Source organism: Tyto alba, unplaced genomic scaffold (assembly GCF_018691265.1).
Source record: "Tyto alba isolate M040663 unplaced genomic scaffold, T.alba_DEE_v4.0 Super-Scaffold_19, whole genome shotgun sequence".
Lineage (NCBI taxonomy): Eukaryota > Metazoa > Chordata > Aves > Strigiformes > Tytonidae > Tyto > Tyto alba.
Genome location: NW_024881281.1, coordinates 6,739,559 through 6,760,184, shown reverse-complemented (window position 1 = coordinate 6,760,184; position 20,626 = coordinate 6,739,559). Strand labels below are relative to the sequence as shown.

The 20,626-nt window shown below is 47.7% G+C and overlaps 1 protein-coding gene across 1 annotated transcript in view; it reads left to right on the top strand.

The window, feature by feature from the left end:
* LRRC75A (leucine rich repeat containing 75A) overlaps window positions 1–20,626 on the top strand; it is a 96,644-nt gene that overhangs the window by 45,505 nt on the left and 30,513 nt on the right. The window contains exon 3 of the mRNA XM_033003450.2: window positions 13,779–13,891. Within this exon, the coding sequence (XP_032859341.1) occupies window positions 13,779–13,891 (113 nt within the window). The remainder of the gene's footprint in view (window positions 1–13,778; window positions 13,892–20,626) is intronic.

Here is a 20,626-nt window from a genome sequence, read left to right as displayed (position 1 = left end):
CCGAGATGAATGTAGAGCTTAGCTAGAAAGGGCTCAGCAGCACTGAGTGATACAGGTACAGGGTCCTGTGATGGTGCACCAGATCCTGTGTTTGCCCTGTGTTGTAGACTTGAAGAAAAATCCAGTGGTTTTCATGTACCCAAATTTCAGTTTCTTTGCTGGGTACTGCCTTTGTAGGGGGGTTCAGAGGTGCTGAGTACCTGTGATGTTTCAGGGTGAGCTGAAAGCACTTGAGGGTAAAACTGTTACTGCCAAGCGGCACTCCATGCCTTTTTCTTGCTGGTTCCTCAAGCTCTGTATAAAGAAAGGAAAGAACATTTTATCAGCATTTCACAGTAGAGGAAAATGATACCTGGAATTTGGAAGGGCTGTGCACAATACTGCACTCATCAGGGCTGAACCAAAACACCTCGGAGTCTTGGAAGTGCTCGCGTTTCCAGCACTGATCCTGGAATTTGAAGTTGCATTTGCCCCATCTGCAGCATCACAGTTGTCTTGACATATGCTTTAGGCTATTGCTTGGAGCAAGGAGAAGTTTTGCCCTTTGCTACTGATATCCAAGCTCGCTCTTTGCAGCCCTCAGCACAGAATTGCCTCGCCCGGGCAGTTCTGTGGCCCCTTGGGGGTTTGGCTGTGCCAGGTCTTGGAGATGCTGTCAGCCAGCCGTTCAGAAGAGATCCACTGATGAGTAGCATTACAGATTTGGGGTGGGTCAGGACCCCATGGCATGCTGATGAGGCGAGAGAAGCCCCTCTCTCTAGTTCACCACCCACTTGTATGATGTGTCCTGCTTCCCCAGGGAGTTGCCAGATAATTGCTTCTTCCAGAGGGGATGCAGCTGCACTGTCTCTGTTGGGCAAAAAGTAATAAAGAGATGCAAAGAGCCGAGGTCTTACAGATAGGGAAGTTGCCAGTGGGATTTTCAGCAATAGCTTTTCATAGATGGCAGGGACTGTGATTTCTGGCCAAAGTCCAGCAAGCGATTATCTCACAGTTTGGGGTATTTGGAGATTTGGGTAAGAGCTTTATCCCACCCTTTCCATCTTCAAAGAGTTTTGCAATCATTAGGTAATTTGCTAATCCTTCCAATTTCTCTGTCACTTTCAATTTTCTCCTTTCCATCCAGCTTTCCAGGAAATCCTCAGTACAGCTCTTGTGTCTGCATTCATAGTTTTGCATCTGCTTGGAGCACTTGATGAAGTGGCCCCACTCCCTCAAGCCTTGCTGCGACCCGGAGCTGTTGCTGGGAGAGCTTGGCTGGAGCGCAGGCACTGCTGTTAGATGCTGCTTTGTTACTGTGATCTTATATTTTTTCCTTTTTAAAAAACATAATTCCCAGTTCTCTTGTGCCTACGAGGGCCCCACAGTGGTTAATGAGCTGAAGGCGAGCATTGCTCTGAGGGTTATGCCCTTGCCCCCGGGATTCATGTTTCTGTGCCCGCCTGAAGCGGGGAGCAGCAAGGACTGATGCAAGGGGGTTGCTGCTGCCCCTTCCCAGGCTCTCATGCTCGTCTTGAGACTCCTGGGGGTTGTGGCAAGGGGCTGAGAGCCCCCATGGAATGACATAAATATTTGCAGTGGTATCCTGGGGACACTCCTGCTCTCCTCCAACAGCGGTAACAGATTGGACTGGGGTTTGCTTCCCGTGGGATCTGGTGTGGTGCAGCTGAGACACAGGCTCCGTAGGATACTTGTCGGACTGGGAAAGTCTCTATGCAGTGTCCTACATGTGGGACATAAATAACCAAATAATCTACTTGTGGTTTAACCCTGGGGGGAGTGGGGTACAAAGAACAGCAAGCAGTTCCCTGCATTTAGAAGCAAAGGCAGGTGCTGGGCTCTAACCTGCAGTTCCAGCAGGATGCCCCCCAAGAAACACCAGCTCCTGCAGAGAGAGTGGCTAGGTCAGAGGCTGGCTGAAGAGCCACATTGGTTCAAAGCAGGATGGTGGGGGGTGTCACGAACACTGTGCAAAGCTCTGTGCACCCATCACTCTGCAGAATTTGTCTCCATTGTGTGTTCATCACCCCCGAGCAGGGTTTGAGAGCCCGAAAAGCAAATAGGGGAACCCCCCCCCTGGAGACACAGTACTTGCTGCAGCCTGAGGCCACCTGGACAACTAGAGATATCAGGTCTGTAGGTGAGGGATAATGTTGTTTGCCAAGACATGGGGGAGTTTTGCCTGCAAACTGCTCTTGGGCACAGTGGCAGTGAGTGTTGGGCAGAGGCTGAACCCCGCTGGGGAGGAGCTGCCCAGGGGATCTGTGTCCCCCAAGGCTCTGAAATTAATCCTCCCTGTCTGTGTGTGTGGGAGGAGGGTGAGTGCCATCGTCAGCTGAATACACTGACTTCAGCAGATGTTAGAGATCTGCACCTCCGACCCCTCTTCCCATTTGCAGTCCTGTCAGTGCAGCACCTTGGGTGTTTTTCTGTCTTTGCTGTTCTACACCAGCTATAATGATTAACTCGTGAGTTGGTTGTTTGCTGAGATATTTCCAGGGTAATGAATGATTTCTAGCTGCTTGCTTTGTTTTATGATAACTCCCTGTGTCTATCAGAAGGATGCAGATGCATTTGTCATTAAAAGGATGGTCCAGTGATCCTTTCAGGAATGAACACTGGCATCTAAATAACCTTCCCATTAGTGACCTCGTTTATAGCACTGAAGTGGGTCCAATTTATTTGGGTGAGGATCTTACTGTGTATGTCAGGAGCACCTGTTGGAGTGGTGATGCTCAAAAGCCTCCTCCACAATCACAGTTTTGCCATGCACATCTCAAATGAGGATGGAGTCAGTGGCATTAGGCAATGCAGATAATGGGTGCAAAGCAGCATGCAGATCCCCTGCCATTCCCCGTGTCATTTTGACTGCTGCTCATTTATCCTCTGCTGTGGAAGCTAAGCTGGGTACCCTCCAGTAGTTCTCTCAAAACATTTTTTATATTCTTTTTTTCAGTTTCCCTTTATCTTACATGTTCCCCTTACGACTATCTATCACCTTGAATTTTATTGCCTTCTTTAATTGCTTCTCTGAAGTCCAAGTGTAATATTACTCCAGGATCCTTTTGAATAACTTCCTGAGTTGCTGCAATCCCATTCATTTTATATTCTGGTTCTCTTGATAAGCCCTATTGTACATTGCTTTTCATTTCAGTGTGTCAACACTGAATCTAATGCATCGCACTTTGGCCTTTCATCAGAGCAGGTGGTGAGCACTGCTTATAGTGGGACCTGAGCTGCAAAATTGGTTTCCATTTCTTTTCTTTGTTTCTACAAATTTCCCCTTTCAATGTCTGCTACTGCTGCAGCTTCACCAGCTCCTAATTTGGGCTAGTTTAAGACAGGGTTTAATTGCTGGGGTCCTTGGTACTCTGATCGTTCTAGGTGAGCATTCAATACTGTGGCACTGCCCAACGTGCCCAGTGTAGATGTCCTCAGCCATGGGTTTCCCAGGTTTGGCAGTGGCTTTGTGGTGTCAGGCCAGTTCAGAGCTGGACTAGTCTGGCTGTTTTTTTCTAAGAGTTGAACAGAAACAAATCCTTTACTGAGAGCAAAAGAATTAACCTTGCTGGTGCTCAGTCCCTTGCTGGTCATCTTTGGGAGTTCAGCATCCACTCCCATCTGTGCAACCAGCTGTGATGGCAAGATATGGTGATCTCATGCCTGTGTGGTTTGGGCCATGTTGGGAATGGGGCTTGCATCACTGATAGATCTGCCTGGAAGCAGAGGATTTAGTGGTTTTTGACCCATGAAGTTAATGCATGTGCCACGCTCAGTGGTTGAGTATTTGGCTAATTTGATCAAAACCAGTTGCTCCATTTGGACCAAGGAGTTAATGGGATCGTCTGGAGCCTGACTGCAATCAGCACGGCAAGGAGCAATGGGTCAGGCAGTCACCCTCAGCTTGAGACCCTGGTTATCCCTGCGGGCACCTCCCACCCAGAAGTCCCCAGGTAGAGGCCACTTATGGTTTGCACCATTTGCTGACTTTCTCCCTCATTGAGTTTTATGTGGCTGTCAACCAGGACTCCACAAAATGTTAATTTTGCCATGCTTGCTGCCAGAGCTGATGCTGTCTGCCCTGGCACAGAGTACCTGCCATCTGCTAAGGGACACCTTCAGCCCCTGCTCCTGCCAGTGTGTCAGGCTTCTCCAAAAAAATGTGAAGACCAGAAGTGCTGCTTAAGCTACATGTTCTCAGCCCAGGGCTTGCAGCTAATCATGGCCACAGCCATCTGTTAGTCTTAGGCAAAAGCATATTCAGTTTGGGGGTATGTTGTGCAGTAGCTGGGGCTGTCATTCCTGTTTCTGCGTACCTGACCTGATTGCTACAGGCCTGGGCATGGGGTTTGAAATTATACTGTGTGGTTTACTTGCTGGGTTTGGGTTTTGCTAAGTAATGGAATGAGTTTTGCAATCAGGAACACTGATGAAGTGATTCCTCTTCTCACTTCTTGCAAGATCTCCAAAATGCTCCTTCCTGTACCAATGAGTTGCTGCTGGATGGGAGGTTTTACTTTCAGATACGTATTTATCAAAGTACAGTTTATTGCTTGATAGAAGACTGGTCCTCCTCTTCAAAAAAAATAAGTCATCTTTTTCTTTGCTTTTTATTTATGCTACTTTAGACAGCTGCTTTTACCTCTGCCCTTCTTTAAAAAGGAATTTTTGATGGTAAAGCCTAGCAAACCAGAAAGAAGGGAGTAGAGTTTCCAGTATGAACAACATTCCTTATCCAAACAGCATCTGGAGCTGTTTGGCGGGTTTGCATTGTTTCTGTGCAACTTTTATGTCTATGCATTTCTATTTCTGTGTATCTTTCAACATACTCTCAGTAGAATTTCCCACAAACCACTTCCTAATATCTGAGATAGTTTTATATGAAAATACCCCTAGATCAGGTGATTTGAAATAAGGTATAGTACCTTATTTGATGCTAGGCTTTGACTGTCTGTGAGCCTTGCTGAGGTCCTGTGGACCCACAGTAGTCACTGTAAAACACAACACTGCAGAACAGAAGTGAGAGATTTGTCCGAGGTGGAAATGCTCCTCTGCTGGCAGAGAGCCCCAAGAAAGGGAGCCTGGCTGTACATGGTATTTTGGCAGCCCTGCAAGGGTCTCACTGACTGTTCCCAGGTCTGTGACCCAAATCCTGGAACCCATGGACCCAGCTCCACCATCAAGTGCCCTTCCACAGTGGGAAATCAGGAGCTGGTTTGGTTTTGTTGTCTTTTCAAACTTCCTGCTGCTGCATGGATGGCTGGAGAGGGGACGTAAGCAGAGCTTGGGAAGGACTCTGCAGTGAGCTCACTGCTGGAGCCGTGCTGAGAGAGGGGTCACCAAACCCAAAGCATGAATTTCCCATGCCAAAAAAATGCATTTTTCCTGTAAGAAGCCAAATGCCTCTTCTCATATGAGAGACATTCATTCTCTTCCAGGACCAGCTGGTCTTTTCTTGGCCATTTCATAACATGAATTAATTCTGGGACACATCCTTCCCTTACAAAAGCCATCGGAGTGTCTCTGCTGCCAGTGAGTGCTTGGCCCTAACCTTGAGCAGGGAGAGGCACGGGCGGTGTTTGGCCCCATGGCCACGTACTTCGGGAAACTCAGGATGGATCAAGTGGATTAGCCGAGTTGCAGGGAACCCTGCTGGGAACAACTTCATTCTTATTAAAATGGTCTTTATTAAATTTGTTCCGTTTCTCCTCTAATTTGAATCAAAATGGCCTTGATTTATTTCCAAAATAATTTCTACACAGGGGTATTGGGTGGTCAAATGGACCCATTTAAAGCCATACTGTCACTTTATTTAGATTTTGTTTTCCTCTGTGTGGACAAGATATATCACCTACATCCACCATGCCCATATCTGCTTGCCTTTGGGCATCATCCACCTCATCACTCATTCCCCAGACACTGCAGTCTTTCCAGAGGAGTCTGAAATGATGGGGAGGGACCTGAAATATCTTTATAGTGGTATTTTAAGGACACCTCCCTGGAGAGCTCTTCCTTCCAGCACAATGGGGATTTTTCCCTGTACCTTTTCATGCCTTGCCCGAGGAACTCAATGACCGACCAGCCGTGCAGCAAGAGGGGTTTGGTGCTGGCGTGGATCCTCCCCTGCTCACCTGGATGGGGGTGTAGGTAGGAGCAAGCACCGAGCCTTGTGTAGTAGGATGATCTCACACTAGCCTGAGCTCTCGCTGCTGGCTGGGTGTTGGCATGTTTTGGCCTTCGGTGAAAGGAAAATGGTCAATTTAAAGCCTTTTCTACCTCCTCGGCTCCTGGTCTTGCAGGAGGAGGAGGACAGTTTGCTGGAGAAAACTCCATTAGGGCTTCAAAAGGAAAGTCTGGCAGTGGCTTGCTGGGGCTGGGTCTGGCTGCAGCGCAGATGTCTGCATGCAACAATAGGCTGCAATTTAGCCCCATGCTTTGAAAGCAAGGGGGGGAGGGAAAAAAAAAAGAAGAAAGGAAAGAAAAAAAGAAAACCAGAAAGCCATTAGATGACTTCAGCTCCGCGTGACTACATCAAAAGGGAAGGCATCATAAATTCGGTTTCTATTAAAGTCCGGGGCCCCAGTGCCGGGGAGCAGAATGCTGTTCTGGTGCCAGTGGCCAGGGAAAGCCGTTTTGGGGCTGCAGGAGCAGCTGCAGGTTTTGGGTGGGCAGAGCTTTTTCCCAGCTTCTCCGATGACCTGGGTTGTGGCGGGGTTCAGCCACTCTGTGCTGGTGGATGGTGGACATGGCTGTCACTAATTGCCTGAGACGTGTCCCTGTCCCTTCTCTTGCCACCTTCCTAACAGGTATTTGGAGGTCCCTGTTGCCCATCAGCTTTGGCACGTGTTAGGGGTCTCCGGGCGTGTGAAAGCTTTGCACATGGGGCCATTTCACAGTGTTCAGATAACATTTTCTCTTCATTTTGTTGCCATCCTTTCCAAACCCCAAAGTCTTTCCCTACGTCAGCATGGGTTACTGGGCATTTGGTTTCCTTTGCTTCTTGCTAATTTGTAATAACTGATCTGATGCGTGTCAAAGCCACTGAGGATGATCTGTCCTAGGGCTTCCTAGAGCATCTCTCACTGTTTTATGTCTTTGTTTAAGTGTGTAATAACTTTGCTTACCATTGTGGATATAGGATTTTTTTCTCTCAACTGTTTTATTTTTTTTCCTTAATAGTCCAAACTATTATCCTATTGTCCTAGCTAATCACCCAAACAAATAAAACAAGGAGGAGGACTTGGAAGGAAATCTATCATTCTCTGTATTTTCTGGGTATGAAATAGGTCATGTTTTAAGAATCACTGTCCACTGAACTGTATGGAAAGCAAACATCTTGGCTGAGGGATCTCCACACCAAATATTTTATATTCAGATAAAGGTGCTTCCAGGATAAATGCAGTTTTCTGGGCCTGTGGCTGCGATGGTTTGTGCATGGAGAGAGCTTTTTGTGCATCAGACCAGCAACTGCAAATCCTGCAGCATATGGAAAGAGGTGTTGCAAGTTTGAAAAGTTTTTAAAAGAAACAGAAAAGGGGAAAAAAAAAAATTAAGTCAAAATCATGATTCGGGAGGGCCAATATGGGACTTCTTGCATGTTAAGGTTTGCAGGACAGCACTTTTTTTTTTGACTAGAGATTGATTGCGAGTGACAGAAATATGGGACTCTGTAATAACACAAGAAAAAAACCTGTCGCTTCCTCCGACCCAGGACAATGGCTAATTGTTCCAATTTGGGTCAATGCCCTGCTGTGCTGCAGCAGGAATTCTTCACCAAGGCTCTTTAATCATTAATGTTGGCCTATTTTACATGATGTTTGGCCTGGTGCAAACCCCCCCCCCCCAGGGCTCTGCACACCACCAGGGATTCTGCTGCTGGAGGAGGAGTGGGTGATTCATTTCTTAATGAAAACAAATTAATTTGCAATAACATCTTTATCACAAGGCTTTCGTTTGATTTGTGGCCTCCTCTGAGCTTTCTGGCTGCTTCTTTTGGAGCAGTCCTGAAATTCGGTTTGTGAATACAAATCTTACCTCCTTGCATCACCCAGGAGTCATTGCCACGCGGCGATGCAAGGACAGGCAGTGACGCCGTGGTTATTTATCCGCAGCAAAAACACGGTCCTGTTCATCCCATGTTTGCTTTCCCATGGTGTCATCCCTCTGCTTCCAATTATATCCCCCCCCCCCCGCTGTCAGAGTGGCGAGGAGCGTGTCCAAGGATCGCTCATTTGTGGTTAAAGGTGGTGTGCAGATGCTGGGTGATGCCTCACCAACAGGAGCTGTCATGGGGTGTTAATAGAGTCTGAACGGTTTCTCTCCTACACTGCAGGTGAGATCAGTGAGGATGAAACAGGTCCCCTTGCAAAGACCAGGGCAGGTTTAGCAGGACACAACGGGGGTGAGCCTGGCTCCTAGACTTTACCTGCTCTTGCTAATCCCTAGGATTTAACCGATTCCTGTTTCAAGTCCTGTTGCTCTGTCCCTTCATCCAGAGCTGTCCTTTAGGGGCTGGAGCCAGGATTTGGAGCCTGGTCATCCCCAGCATGTGCCTGGGGCACCCCCTCCGCCATGGGGACAGACAGGGCTCAGCTCGTGCCGCTCCCCCTCATTTTCCAGTTGAATGAGATCCCCTTGGCACGGGGCTGGTTGCAGATCACAGATGGGGCATGTGCCATGAATCCCTCTCCCAGCTGAAGTCTGTTAAGGGATTAAAATCTCATGAATCTCCAGGCTCCTCCCGGCAGCGAGCAGCCCTCTCCTTCTCCAGAGGGCTGGAGGCAGGCAGAGGCGGAGGAACCACGGGAAAAGGGGCCCTTTGCAGGGAAGAGCCTCTGCTCTTAGTTTTCCCCTCATCCCTCCTGTCCTGCACTCAGCATTGTGTCTGATGGCTGGGAACTGCGAAGTGTCTCTGCCAGTTTGGAGAGGACACGGTTGAGCAGAAGCCAAGACATTCCCCAAAAACTGCTTCTTTGAGCTGATGCTTGCACCACCTGGGCTTGCTCTTTGTAAGCTCCGTGAGTCTTGGTGAGAGCCAGGGTGCTGCATAAATATGCTCTGCGAGGCACATATTCTCCTCAAAGCTTTCCAGCTGAGCAGCCAAGATGAATGCAAAGGAAAGCGGGTGTTGTGCAGCTTTCTTGCTCTTTGCAGAGAGGCTTTGTCCCCCATTTGGGTGCTGCTCAAAGCAGTTTTACTACATGTGAGGCACAGATTTCTTTCCCTGTTGATGTAGGAGCTCTACAGGCGTGTGCAAGATCACAACACTGCGGGCTTTTTCACACTCACAGATGTTTCCAGATGTGTAGCTGATGGATCTGTAGGGAGCTCAGCTGCGGGCTCGTCACCAGCATCTTAGCAGCATTTATCAGCTGGCCTGTGAGTGTAATGCTCAGAGAAAGGGCATATCCCAGCTCTGCAAAACAGGCATTTTCCTGGCAGCATCGTCAGCTGGGAAAGCTGAACTCTCTGTGTGGTCTATCCCATCTCCCCAGCCCTGAGATGCCCTGCAGTTTTCCTCCCAGAGCTTGGAAACCAGAGTAACAAATGAATATTCCCACGCACGTGCGCTGTGAATGCCTGATGCTAGAAGGGGTCTCCCCATGGTATCACTGGTGATGCCTTTTTAGAGATCCCTCCTGATGTGTTATTTCAGGAATGATTACTGCTGCAGTTTGGTTCTGGTGGTGAGACAATATGCTTAGTGAAAATGGCAGCTCTCGTTGTATATGTCTTGTGCTTGATTATTGTCTCTTCAACAGAAAAGGCACATAGCGTTTGCCAAAACCCGGTGCGGTGGGTTTTAATTTCTGCAGGTTGAGGTAAGTCTGCCTTGCCACTCATGCACCCTCTGACCACAAAAAAAAAAATGCTTGGCACAGAAAAAAGTGCTCGACCACTAAATATAACACTTGGCATCATCACTCCTGCCGGTGTAATGCAGTAACCCCCAGCTCCCCTGGCAGCCCCACATGCAGTGCTCTCCCCGCTCGCTGGGTAGCGAGGTTAAAACTTTGTCAACATGAGCGAGCTGGGCTGATTTTTAAGCTGACTCAGTTTTCAAACAAGCTCTTGGGCTCAGTCCCACCAGGGTGTGCGTCAGCTTCAATTATTTCCTGATAGACTTGGATCATAAACATCAAAAAAGCCTTTGTTTAGACCATAAGACAAGAGTCCAGCTCTGCCTTTGGCACTACATCAGCCAAATACCTTCTTCTGCGCAAGTGTTTTATGCAACCCAGCGCAGCCCTCGTACGCCGGGGGTCGGGCCTGAGGCTGCTCTGGAGCCTCCCACAAAGCTCTCAGGAGGAGTCGCAGGGGTTTAGGAAGGTATCTAAAAAAAGTGGGTTCTTGAAGCAGAGAGGTTCGCGTCTCACCCATGGGCAGGTGAAGTGCAGTGATGGGAATGAGATGTGCAGAAGCAAGGAGCCTGACCCCAAAATAGTGTGTCTTATGAAGGCTCTGAAATGGGCTGTTTATCTATCCCAATACTAAACTGGGGCGTTTATCTACAGACCAGTGTGGAAAAGACCATATTTTTGTGGCTGGTTTATACTATTGCACAGTACCGAGACCAGAAGGAGATGCATGAGTTGCTGTATACGTAAGTCATGTTCTCTAAATCGAGTTTTAAAACCCCAAAATAGAAGTAGCCCAGTACGTGCAGGGCTTGTGAGTTGAGCTTGCTTGAGAAGAAAAAAAGGGCTGAAAGGGTGGCCTGATGGGGATGACCGTGTGAAGGATGAGCTGGCAGTGGCCACTGATGTAGAGAGATAAGGATTAGAATATGCTTTGCCCTGCTCTAGCATCTTTCCTTGGAGCCCTCAATGTGCTGTATTGGTGTTGGTAGACGATTTGCTGGGTTTTGCTGAGGGGATTTCTTTGGGCTGAATTTCTCAGAAATTGGCTTTATGTGAAGTTCAGGTCTGAGCTTCCACCAGCCATCTGGCCACACTGCTCAGAAGCTCTGGCAGCTGCATACCCAGGGCCAGCGTGAGCATGCTGCTTGGGGGAAAAATCTCTTATCAGAGAAAGAAGATGGTCCTGCCACATTTGTACCAGCAAAAACTTGTTTCTTTTACTTTATCAGCTTTTTTGCCACTTTCCCTGTGTGAATTGTTTCACTTCTTTGACAGTTCAGTTGTTGGGATAATACTGGAGATTAAAATTATCTTCTTCAGAATTATATTGGAGGCAATTTGCAGCACTGAACTGCAACATGGGGGCCACTTACTCCACAGCATTTTAACACATTCTTTCCTTTTTAACAAGAATTTTTCCATGCAATGCATTGAGGATCCTGTGCAGTGCTGAGGGTGGACACTTATTTCACAGGCTGTTGTAATGCTTTGCAAGGGGAACAGCGGAAAAAAATAGATTAAATGAAAGCTGATGGCACCAGGCGGCTTGCTGTGGGTATTATGCAGGGGGGTTGGAACTAGATGATCTTTAAGGTCCCTTCCAACCCTAACCCTTCTTTGATGATTCTATGATTATGCAAAAGTTAAAAAAAAATAGGGTAGGTGTCAAAAAGCACAGTGTTTTCTTCTCGCATTAGGGATAGTAGTTACACAGCAAGGAAGGTGTCTCTGGCAGAGAGCAAATGGAGAGCAGTTAGAGGGAGCAGCATATGCTGTTGCCTTCCCAAAATGTTTTAAGGCTTTAATTAAAGAATGGCTGCAATGTGTTTCCAGACCTTCCAGTGAATAACATGAAATAAAACCTTCTCTTTTATTATTTTTTCTGTGCTAATTTGACAGGCTGAGCCTCCTAGGGTTCTTCATCCCCAAGCCTAAAGCACTAGCTATTTCTTGCCACAGGGTCGCCAGCGGGAGGGGAGATTTCGGCATGCCTGAGGTTTAGCATAGACTGACATCCCATTGAAATTTGCGGGATTAAAACCCTCATTTCAAGTTAAGCATGGTGATAAATGAGGTGTTGAAAAGTATGGGTTTAAATGTGCTCTTAAACCCATATTTCCTCCTCCGCAAACTGGGAAACAGGAGGTACGGCCGTCAAATGCTTGCGGGGCTCAGATGCGAAGCGGCTCCTGACTCGCGCTGTTTGCAGCTCATGCTGACACAGCATTTTCCACACACTGTACCTGCTGCTCTCTGTGGATCCGGAGTTTCCACCTGAGCTGCCAAAATCACCTGATGGAGGGGGGTAAGCGTTGGTGCTGTTGCTTCGCTTCTGGTTGGCGTAGCTGGAGCTGGGCAAGCACCGCCCCTGAATTAAATCAGCTTTTGATTAATGGTAGTTGCTGTGTAGGCACCTGGGCATGGCTGGGAATAAGCTACCCTGATTTCTGTTGAGGTTTAGCATCTTGCAGACTGGATTGAACAGAGAAGCTAAAGACCACAAGTCCTACCCTGATATTTCTGCTCCGGCCATCTGCAGATATGCTCTTTCTGTCCTGGTTTTGTGGTTTTTTTTTAACCCCGAGAAAACCTGTTGTAATTGTTTCCCTGCACACACCTGGAGGTGATTTGTCAAAATCCCTATTGCTCCTTGGTTAATTCAATATTTATATTGTCTTTATAAGGCTGGTCCCGCTCTGCTGACTTGGAGATGAGGTGGGAGAATACATTGCATAAATTAGGCTGCATGAAACACACAGTTTGTAGCTCTGCCAGGGCAATTGGGCTCAAAAGGAGGATGTGAAGGCATCAGTAACTGGTTGTCCAGGCAGAGAAGGTGCAGCATCTTCCTCAGCATCCCTGCTCAGCTCATCATAGCACACAAAACCCTGAACAATCAGCATGAATGAAGAGCCAGTGGCGAGCCAAACCCAGGCTGATTGCTTATTTTAGGGCTTCCTATTTGGTTTCTGTGTCTTCTCTAAGATGTTTCATCATGCAATAATTTTATAAAATGAGGCAGATGCCACAAATTGTCATGTCATGATTTTTTTTTTTTTAAATCATTATTATTCTTTAGGTCAGGTTAATTTCTGCTTGTGACCTTTTAGAGAGCAAGCCAGGCAGGGCAAGATGGGTGGTTTACATTATTGGGTGTCATATCATGCCTATATAAAGATCTTGAAATTAAACGTGACAGAATGGTCCAGATACTGGTATTTGTATTTTATTTTTAGGAATCAAAATTTCTAGAACCAAATTCTTAGAAACTTTCAGTTAAAGTTTGTCAATCCACTATCCTTTTGTGTGGAAATTTTCATCAGAATTGAGAACACTCTGCCAAAATCCATGTTTTCCCCGAAACTTTTTTTTTTTCTCGTAACAAATACATGTTTTGAGAGTTTCTGATGAGCACTGTTCCTGAGATCTCCCATCAGCTCACAAAGCCTCTTAGTGTTTGCTCTTCTGTAAAGCAGTTCTGATGGTAATGGATGGGTTATTTGGTTTACTTAATCAATCTCTGTAAAACTTTAGTGCTGAAAGCTAATATGTAGTGTCAAACGATAACGGGGCTGCTGCTGCTGCATGAATTGCAGAGACGACCCCACCATGAGGATCCCCTGAACCCCAGCACAGAAGCCGTGAAGGTCCCTCATCATCCCTAACCAGGCAGGACTCATGCACCCCTGCATTTGTTCTCCAGCAGCAATGTCCAGAGGTGTGCAGCACAGGGTGGCCCTTGGTGAATTGTCCCATCCTTGCAGCATCTTAGCAGTCTGGGTGGGGGGTTTCCCCCCTTCCTATACAATTTTTAGCGTGGTTCCTTATGGCTTGCCAGCTCCTAGCAGGGAGCTGCTCTGTGGGTGTGATGGCAACGCTGCAGGCACCTTACCTGCTGTCCCTCCCTTGTCTTTGCAGGAGGGAGACTCTCTCGGGGCCATGGAGAAGCTTTGCCGTCAGCTCACCTACCACCTCAGCCCCCACTCGCAGTGGAGACGCCAGGGCATCATGAAGAGGAAGCCACAGTCCTGGTGAGTCGGCTTTCAAAAGCCACCGTCACTCCGGTGTGTCACTGTCCCCTGCCTGGTCCTTCCACCCTTGGAGCCACCTGCAGACTCAGGAGAGCAGGAAAGGGGTTTTACCACAATGCTTTTGGCCCCGGTGTGTAAACGCAGGTGCCAGTGGGAGCTGCCTGTTGCATGCCTGCAGCAACAGGAGGAACAAATCCACCACGATGAAGGAAAGTGCTTAAAACCATTAGCCAGGGCTGTGAGGGAGCCAGGAGGTCAAAACCTTCTCAGCTTGCCACAAGTTCCAAAACCCTCAGTTGTCTCCAATCTCACCAGTGTTTTCCTTATACATGGTTGTGTTGTCAAGTTGCTTCATGCTCACCCAGAAGTGTTTTCCTCCTTTTCCATTTGCTTATCCCAGTTGCAGAGGAGAGCCCAGGAAGGGGGAACAGGCTGGGAAACCTGAACCATCCATCCTCCAAACATCCCCATGCTGGGCGTTGGAGAGCAGGAGACACACTGCTCCAAAACATCCTAATTAGCTGATAATTAATGCACAGGCACATGTCACCATGCACACCGTAGCTTGCAGTGTGTTTGCACAAAGGGAAACTGTTTGATTAAAAATAGGGAGTAAATGACCACGGTCCCCTCCTTGGCCAGGTCCTCAGCAAAGTGTCCTGGCTGCCAACATCCTGATCCATGGAGCCAAAAAACCTGTGGGTGAGGCTGATGGGAAGGGAAAGGGGTCCTTGTTTTCTGTGATGTTATGCATTATATATTTATTGTTTTTGTTTAAGTAAGTGAGAAATACAAAAGAAGCCACAATCTGGAAAAGTTAGGATTTGTATCCAGGTGCTGTCTCATGGTCCCAAGAAAGCGTTGATTCCTGGTGTAGTAGATGCTATTTGTAGCCATAGTGGAGACTAATCCTGTGAAAAAACTTAGTCTGAAAAGAGAAGAGGGGAGGAAAATGGACACAGGTGGAAAACAGACACAGGGGAATAAAGGATTGCATGGCCAGATAGGATTAGGACCACATCTCCTGGAAATCTGGCTCAGCATCCTTGTACCCTGTTGTTCTTAGAGGCCAAAACGTGGAGAAACGCCTGCCTTTCATTAGCAGTGGTAACTGTACTTTTGTGTGTTGAGCGTTTTTAAGGTGTACTCATGACTAAAATTTGCTTTTTCCCGTAAAGCTGTAGAAGTAGAAGGAGCATGTTGGGGCTGTGTGCTGCAAAGCTGTACCCCATGGACTGGGCTCAGCACACAGAGCTGGGTAATGACCCGGGAGCTCAGTTACTCTCGGGGTTTTTTCCTTAATTAGAATAGGAAATGCACACCCCTTGTCATCCCATCAGGGCATTATTAAAGTTACACTGATGTGGGAGTAGGGAGCTCTTCATAGCCCAAAAGGCAAGAAATTATTGAAAATGAAAAAAAAATTAAAGTGCTTTGTGCCACTCTGTCTTTAATTACCAATCCCTGTCCTTAATTATCAGCTTGGAGCGGTTGTGTGAGCGTGTCCGCGTGCCAGAGATTTGCGAGGCTTTATCTTACAAGCCTGCTGTAATGCTTGCCTTTCCTTGGAAGAGCAGGGAAATAGCTGAGGTTTTTCACGGTTTTAATAGCGGGGGTGAGGTTTCAGCTGTAAACGAGCCCTGACCGCACGGCAGCGACCCCGGAGCTGCGAACACGTGGCACTGGCTGCTGGCTCTATCCCGGCGAGGGTTTGTAGGATGGGATTTGCCTGGGTTTCTGGTTTAGATGTTCATTTAGGAGGAGGCTGTGAGTTGAAGCCAAACCTTTGCTAGAAGTTGAAGTCATCCCTTTGCTAAGGTCTAAATGCCATAATATAGAGAATTTGTAGAGAATAGAGAGAACATCTGTCTTGTCTTCCCTGTGCTTGAACACCAACTGCTTGAATTGTATGCCGGCAGTTACCCCATTAGGGCTGCTCCTGATTTCGCCTGCATGTTAGTTGATGGGTAATTCCTTCCACAACAAGCAACCAGTGGGTATTTCCCCAGAGCCCACCTCTCTGGGCTGGGGTCTGCATGTGGCCTGTGATGCCTCCAAGGGAGTAATGGGGTCTTGTTCCCAGGTGTCAGTATTGGTTTGACCCAGCCCTGCTGTCAGATGATGCAAGAACTTTCAAATATTAATTTTCCACGCTTTTTTGTGTGTCTGATGGCCATTCATAACCCATCAGTGCTCTGCTCCGTGGTGTAGTAAGTAGGTACCTATAATGACTAGGGAGCTACAGAGCCCCTCTTTGCATCCATCTCTTCACAAGGAAAAGAATTTCATCTTGGTGCAGCAATAGCAGAGGAACTTTGATTGGTGGAGTAGGAGAGGGCATGCCCATTTTATCAGAAATAAAACCAAATCCTGTGGGAATACTTTGCCAGCTCTTTCTGTAGTTGATTTTATCATACTGCATCTTGTCCTGTTTCTTTGCTTGGCTGGTTGCTATTCATTTAGAAACTACACAGAGCCAATAAATCAAGCAATTCCTGGGCTTTCTTCAAAGTTCCCATTCCTCCCATTCTTCTCCCTTCTTCTCTGCCAGTTTTAGGGGGTGCTTACTGTGCCCCTGTGGAGGAGGTGTTTGGTAAATAGCTATGGACAACCCTTGTAATTAGGTTATGGCTTCTTTTGATTTATTGGAGGCTGCCCTTGTAAAATCCCGATTTGCACAGGCACAGAAGCGATACAACCCAGTGCCTGGGAAGTCTGGGATTTGTGGTGGGAATCCCATCCGTCTGTGGATTAACTGCTCCTGTTACAAGCCAGGGGCTCACTTGATATCTTACCTTGATGTTCAGAGATACTGCTCTCAGGTGGCCTCCTGCACCACACAGCCAGCGGCTGGTCTAGGGCAGAGATCAGGTTTTAAGAGCTGTCTTTCTAAAAGGAAAGGCTCTGTCCTTGTTTTTTGGGGGAAACTGGCTTAATTTCACAACTGTGACAGCAAGCCTTTGGTTATAGTACAGACAGAGCACAGGGAGCTCTGGCAATATTTTCAGTTGTGGGTTATTAAGGGAAAAGCATTGGAAAATGCACTGCAGTGTGTGCATGCTGTTGTGTTGCAGTAGCAATTTAAGAGAGTATGAATTATTCACAAACAGTGCAGCATCAGCCCAGGAGCCTGCCTGTGTGGGGATGAACGTCAGGGCTGCAGCTCCCATGGTCCCTGGGTGGCCCTGACAGCAGGTTCATGGGTGCCTTGCAAGACTTTGTCCTCTATGCCAAGGCTTTTCTTTGCGGGGGATGAAAATTAAAGCCGAAAGCTTGGGCAGCACAGATGTAGCCTCACGCACAGCAGGGAAGTTTATTGTTCAAAGCCTGTTTTAACCTGCCTTTCACGGTGATATCAGTCATGTTTGGGGCTCAAGTCTCTTCTTAACGCCTTCTAAAATCCCTCAGCTTCCCTGGAATTACTCTTGATTTGCAGCGAGGTTGGTAAGGCCCCAGGGAGGTTCACAAAAGTCCCACAGCACGGCCTACAGTCGCTCCTCTCTACGGCAGCAGCCCCCAACGGGAGGTTGTAGGCAGAAAGAGGTAGCTGCTCTGGGAGCTTCAGAGCCCTAAAACTGGGGTGTCCTCCTGAGAGCGGTGTGAGAGCCTGGAGGAAACGACAAGGTGTGAGAAATCACCTTCCTTAGAGGTCTGCAAAGGAAAAGGTATTGCCTGCTGGGATGAGATGCGTGAACCCCACTCGCCCGGACGAGCCCTGGGGCTGCTCCTCCTGCCGCTCCCGGCCCCGGCTGGGGAAAACAAGACAGGGGCTGCTGCAGAAGAGATGATGGTTTTTCCTTTCCTCTCTCTCCTTCTCCCTGCAGTACCGACTTTGTAACATCCGCAGGCTGTGCCATGCAAATGATGCTTTCTTAAGCCATTTCTTCTTTTTCTTGACTCTCTTTCTTTCTTTGCTCTTTCTTTCTTTCTTGTTGGAAAGGAAGTCTTCTGACTCTCCAACAAGACAACTTTCAGGTCAGAAAAGGACAATTTGGAGTCATCCCCTGTCCTGTGTTGCAACCTGCCTGGAGGATCCATCCATGGGAAGCATGTAACCCCATACTTTGGATGTACAAACCTGGTGTCTCTTCTCCTGCATGGTGATTGTTGATCTTGTAATGAGTATTTTGGCTTTGTCCTTGGTTCCCTGCTGATAATTAGGGATTGCAGCACAACACCAGGGGTGTTGAAACCCATCATGCAGAATTCCTAGTCCAGAGCTGTGGAGTTACTTGAAAATACTTTGTTAATTAGAAATCTGTGTCTTTGGGATGTGTTGTGCTCCTGGGTCCTGTCTGCCAGAGACACACTCGTTAGCGCACTGACTTGAAACAAGCAGGAACACACGCATTGTAATCTGTGCCGTGCCTTCATTAGGAGGCATCATTTCTCCATGCTCATGGCTGTGCCTGTCTCTCGATGCTCCACAGGCTCCTGTCCCCTGCAGCTGGGTTAGACGTGTTGGAAAAGTTTGGGAAGGAATTGGAGTTTAATTATTCCTACAATCGGGAGAAGTGAGGAGTGCATTTGTAGGAGGTTATTGCGTTAATGCAATGCTAATCCCTCTCTTTGATTAAAAGATTTCTCCAGTTGTGGGATCAAGGGGGTCTCAGACACTAGTGGGATGTTTCTCTCTTCTTGTTCAGGACTAGTGAAGGGCTGGTGGCCTCTGGGTGTCATTGTGTTGCCACCTCCTTGTGTGCCCACAGTCAGATTTTTAGTGGGATAGCATCCCTTCTTCACTAAATGTCTGTTGGCATTTCCACTGGGGGACGTAGCCACTGTCAGGGGGGTGGATCAATCCCTCCTGGACGAGACTGTCCTGGGACCCCCTGGTCCCTCTGCCAAGGTCTCACCGGCACGGTGAGCAAGAGCCCCACACACGGGTGCAGCTTGACTGAGCACTAGGCAAAGCTAAATAGCTGTAGTTAATCTCACCAGGAATGTGGCAAAATAATTACAAGGGAAAATTGCTTTTCTTTATTCCACAACTGCTGTATTCATTACAGGTAGTAATCGGAAGCAGAGCAGCCGGAGGAGGAGGATGGGGACAGATGATAGAGAGGACTGGAGCTGATTTTTTTGGTCGGTTGTGCTACGGCCAGGCAGCCTGCCGCGTAGGCAGAGGGGGAGCCTGGTGCTTTCTGTTTCCATCTCACCCCAGGCATCACGTTCAGCCTGTGTGTGCACAGAAAGAGCTAAATTGAGGGAGAAGCTCTCAGCATTGGCTGCCCCGCTCTGCCGTGCTGCCTGGCACTGGAGCACCCAGACCTATGCCAAATGATCTTATTTTTTTTTGCATATTATAAATCTGTCTGTCTCTCACTTGCTGTCTCCCTCTCCGTGCCTCCCTCTGAATCACATATATATTTATATTAAACATCCAGGATGAAAATTAGCATTTTGCCTGGTAGGTAGCCAATAGTAGGAGAATGAAACCAGCCTGCTAAAGTAATTTGTACATCTCTGGCTCTGCCTTAGGGACATGATTACAGTCCAGCATTTAACTAGCAAGTGTTGAATTAGATCCTGGAATCTCCCTGCTCCTCCTGCTGCCAAGTGCTTGCCTTCAGCATCACAAAAGCAAAACTGGTAATCAAAGCTCCACACGTCCATAATTGCTTTGGAGCACAAGCTTGCATGCTTTGTGGGGAGGGAGGAGGTGTTTCCCAGGGAAAATGGCCTCCGTGGCTTTGCTGGGTCTTTCCCATCCCTGGAGAGTCGCAGCCAGTGAATTACCTTTGTTTGCTGCCCGTGTTGCCGCTGTGCACAGGAGCGATAGGGATGAGCCAGGGATGAACCAGGAAGGAGATGGAACCCCACTGGGCTGACTAGTGGGCAACATCTGAAGGAATATCAATTATTCATATTGAAACTCTGAATCTAGCCCCACTTTACATCAGGTAAAACCCTTTTTTGCACACAGTTCCTGTTGATGCCCCTGGTGTGCAAAGTATGAAAGAATTTAGGGTGAAGCAGCTCACTTCAAGTACTGGAATTAAATGGGGTCAATCTGGAAAAATCTGTGGATTTTTAGATTCTATTGTTGCTCTGCAATAAGTGGAGAAACCCCCCAAAAGAATCCCATGCCTGCTCTGAGCCTGGTACAAAGCTTACGGGGGGGTCCACACCAGAGTGACCCGTTGTGGCACTTTCTTCCCTTCCTAAGACCATTTTATGTTTCAGAGCTCCCGGCACTCAGTCATGCAAATCCTCCCCCCAGTGCTGGGCCGTGTGAAGAGCAAGGATCTGATTTTGATTGCTTTTCTCAATTCACACGGGTTTTTCAGGTGCCTTTACTTAACTCCAGCTAACTCTCTTTTCTTTGCCACTTGTCCTTTTTGGTGATGGCGGGGCCAGCCTGGATGCTGGGTTCAGACGTGATGCAGATATGGGCAGCAGCTGGGAGCATTTAGGACAGAACAGGGGTGAGGGGAATGTCAGCCCTGGTATGAGATCTGCTCCACAGCCAAACCAGGAATGTGCCTGATGAGGATTTGCAGGAATAGGGGCCATTTGCTGTTTCTCTTTTCAGGGAGCGCTGCAGAGTGGCTGGCTGGCTTTCCCACAGCCCAACATGAGCAAATACCAACTCATTCCTATGGCTGATGGAGAGACTTAATTATTTCCCAAGTATTTATGTATGTAAAGGATGAATTTTGCCCATTGGTGGTCTAAACAAGGACAACATTCTTTGCTCTCTCTGGTAACACCTGAAATATAATTTATCTGTGG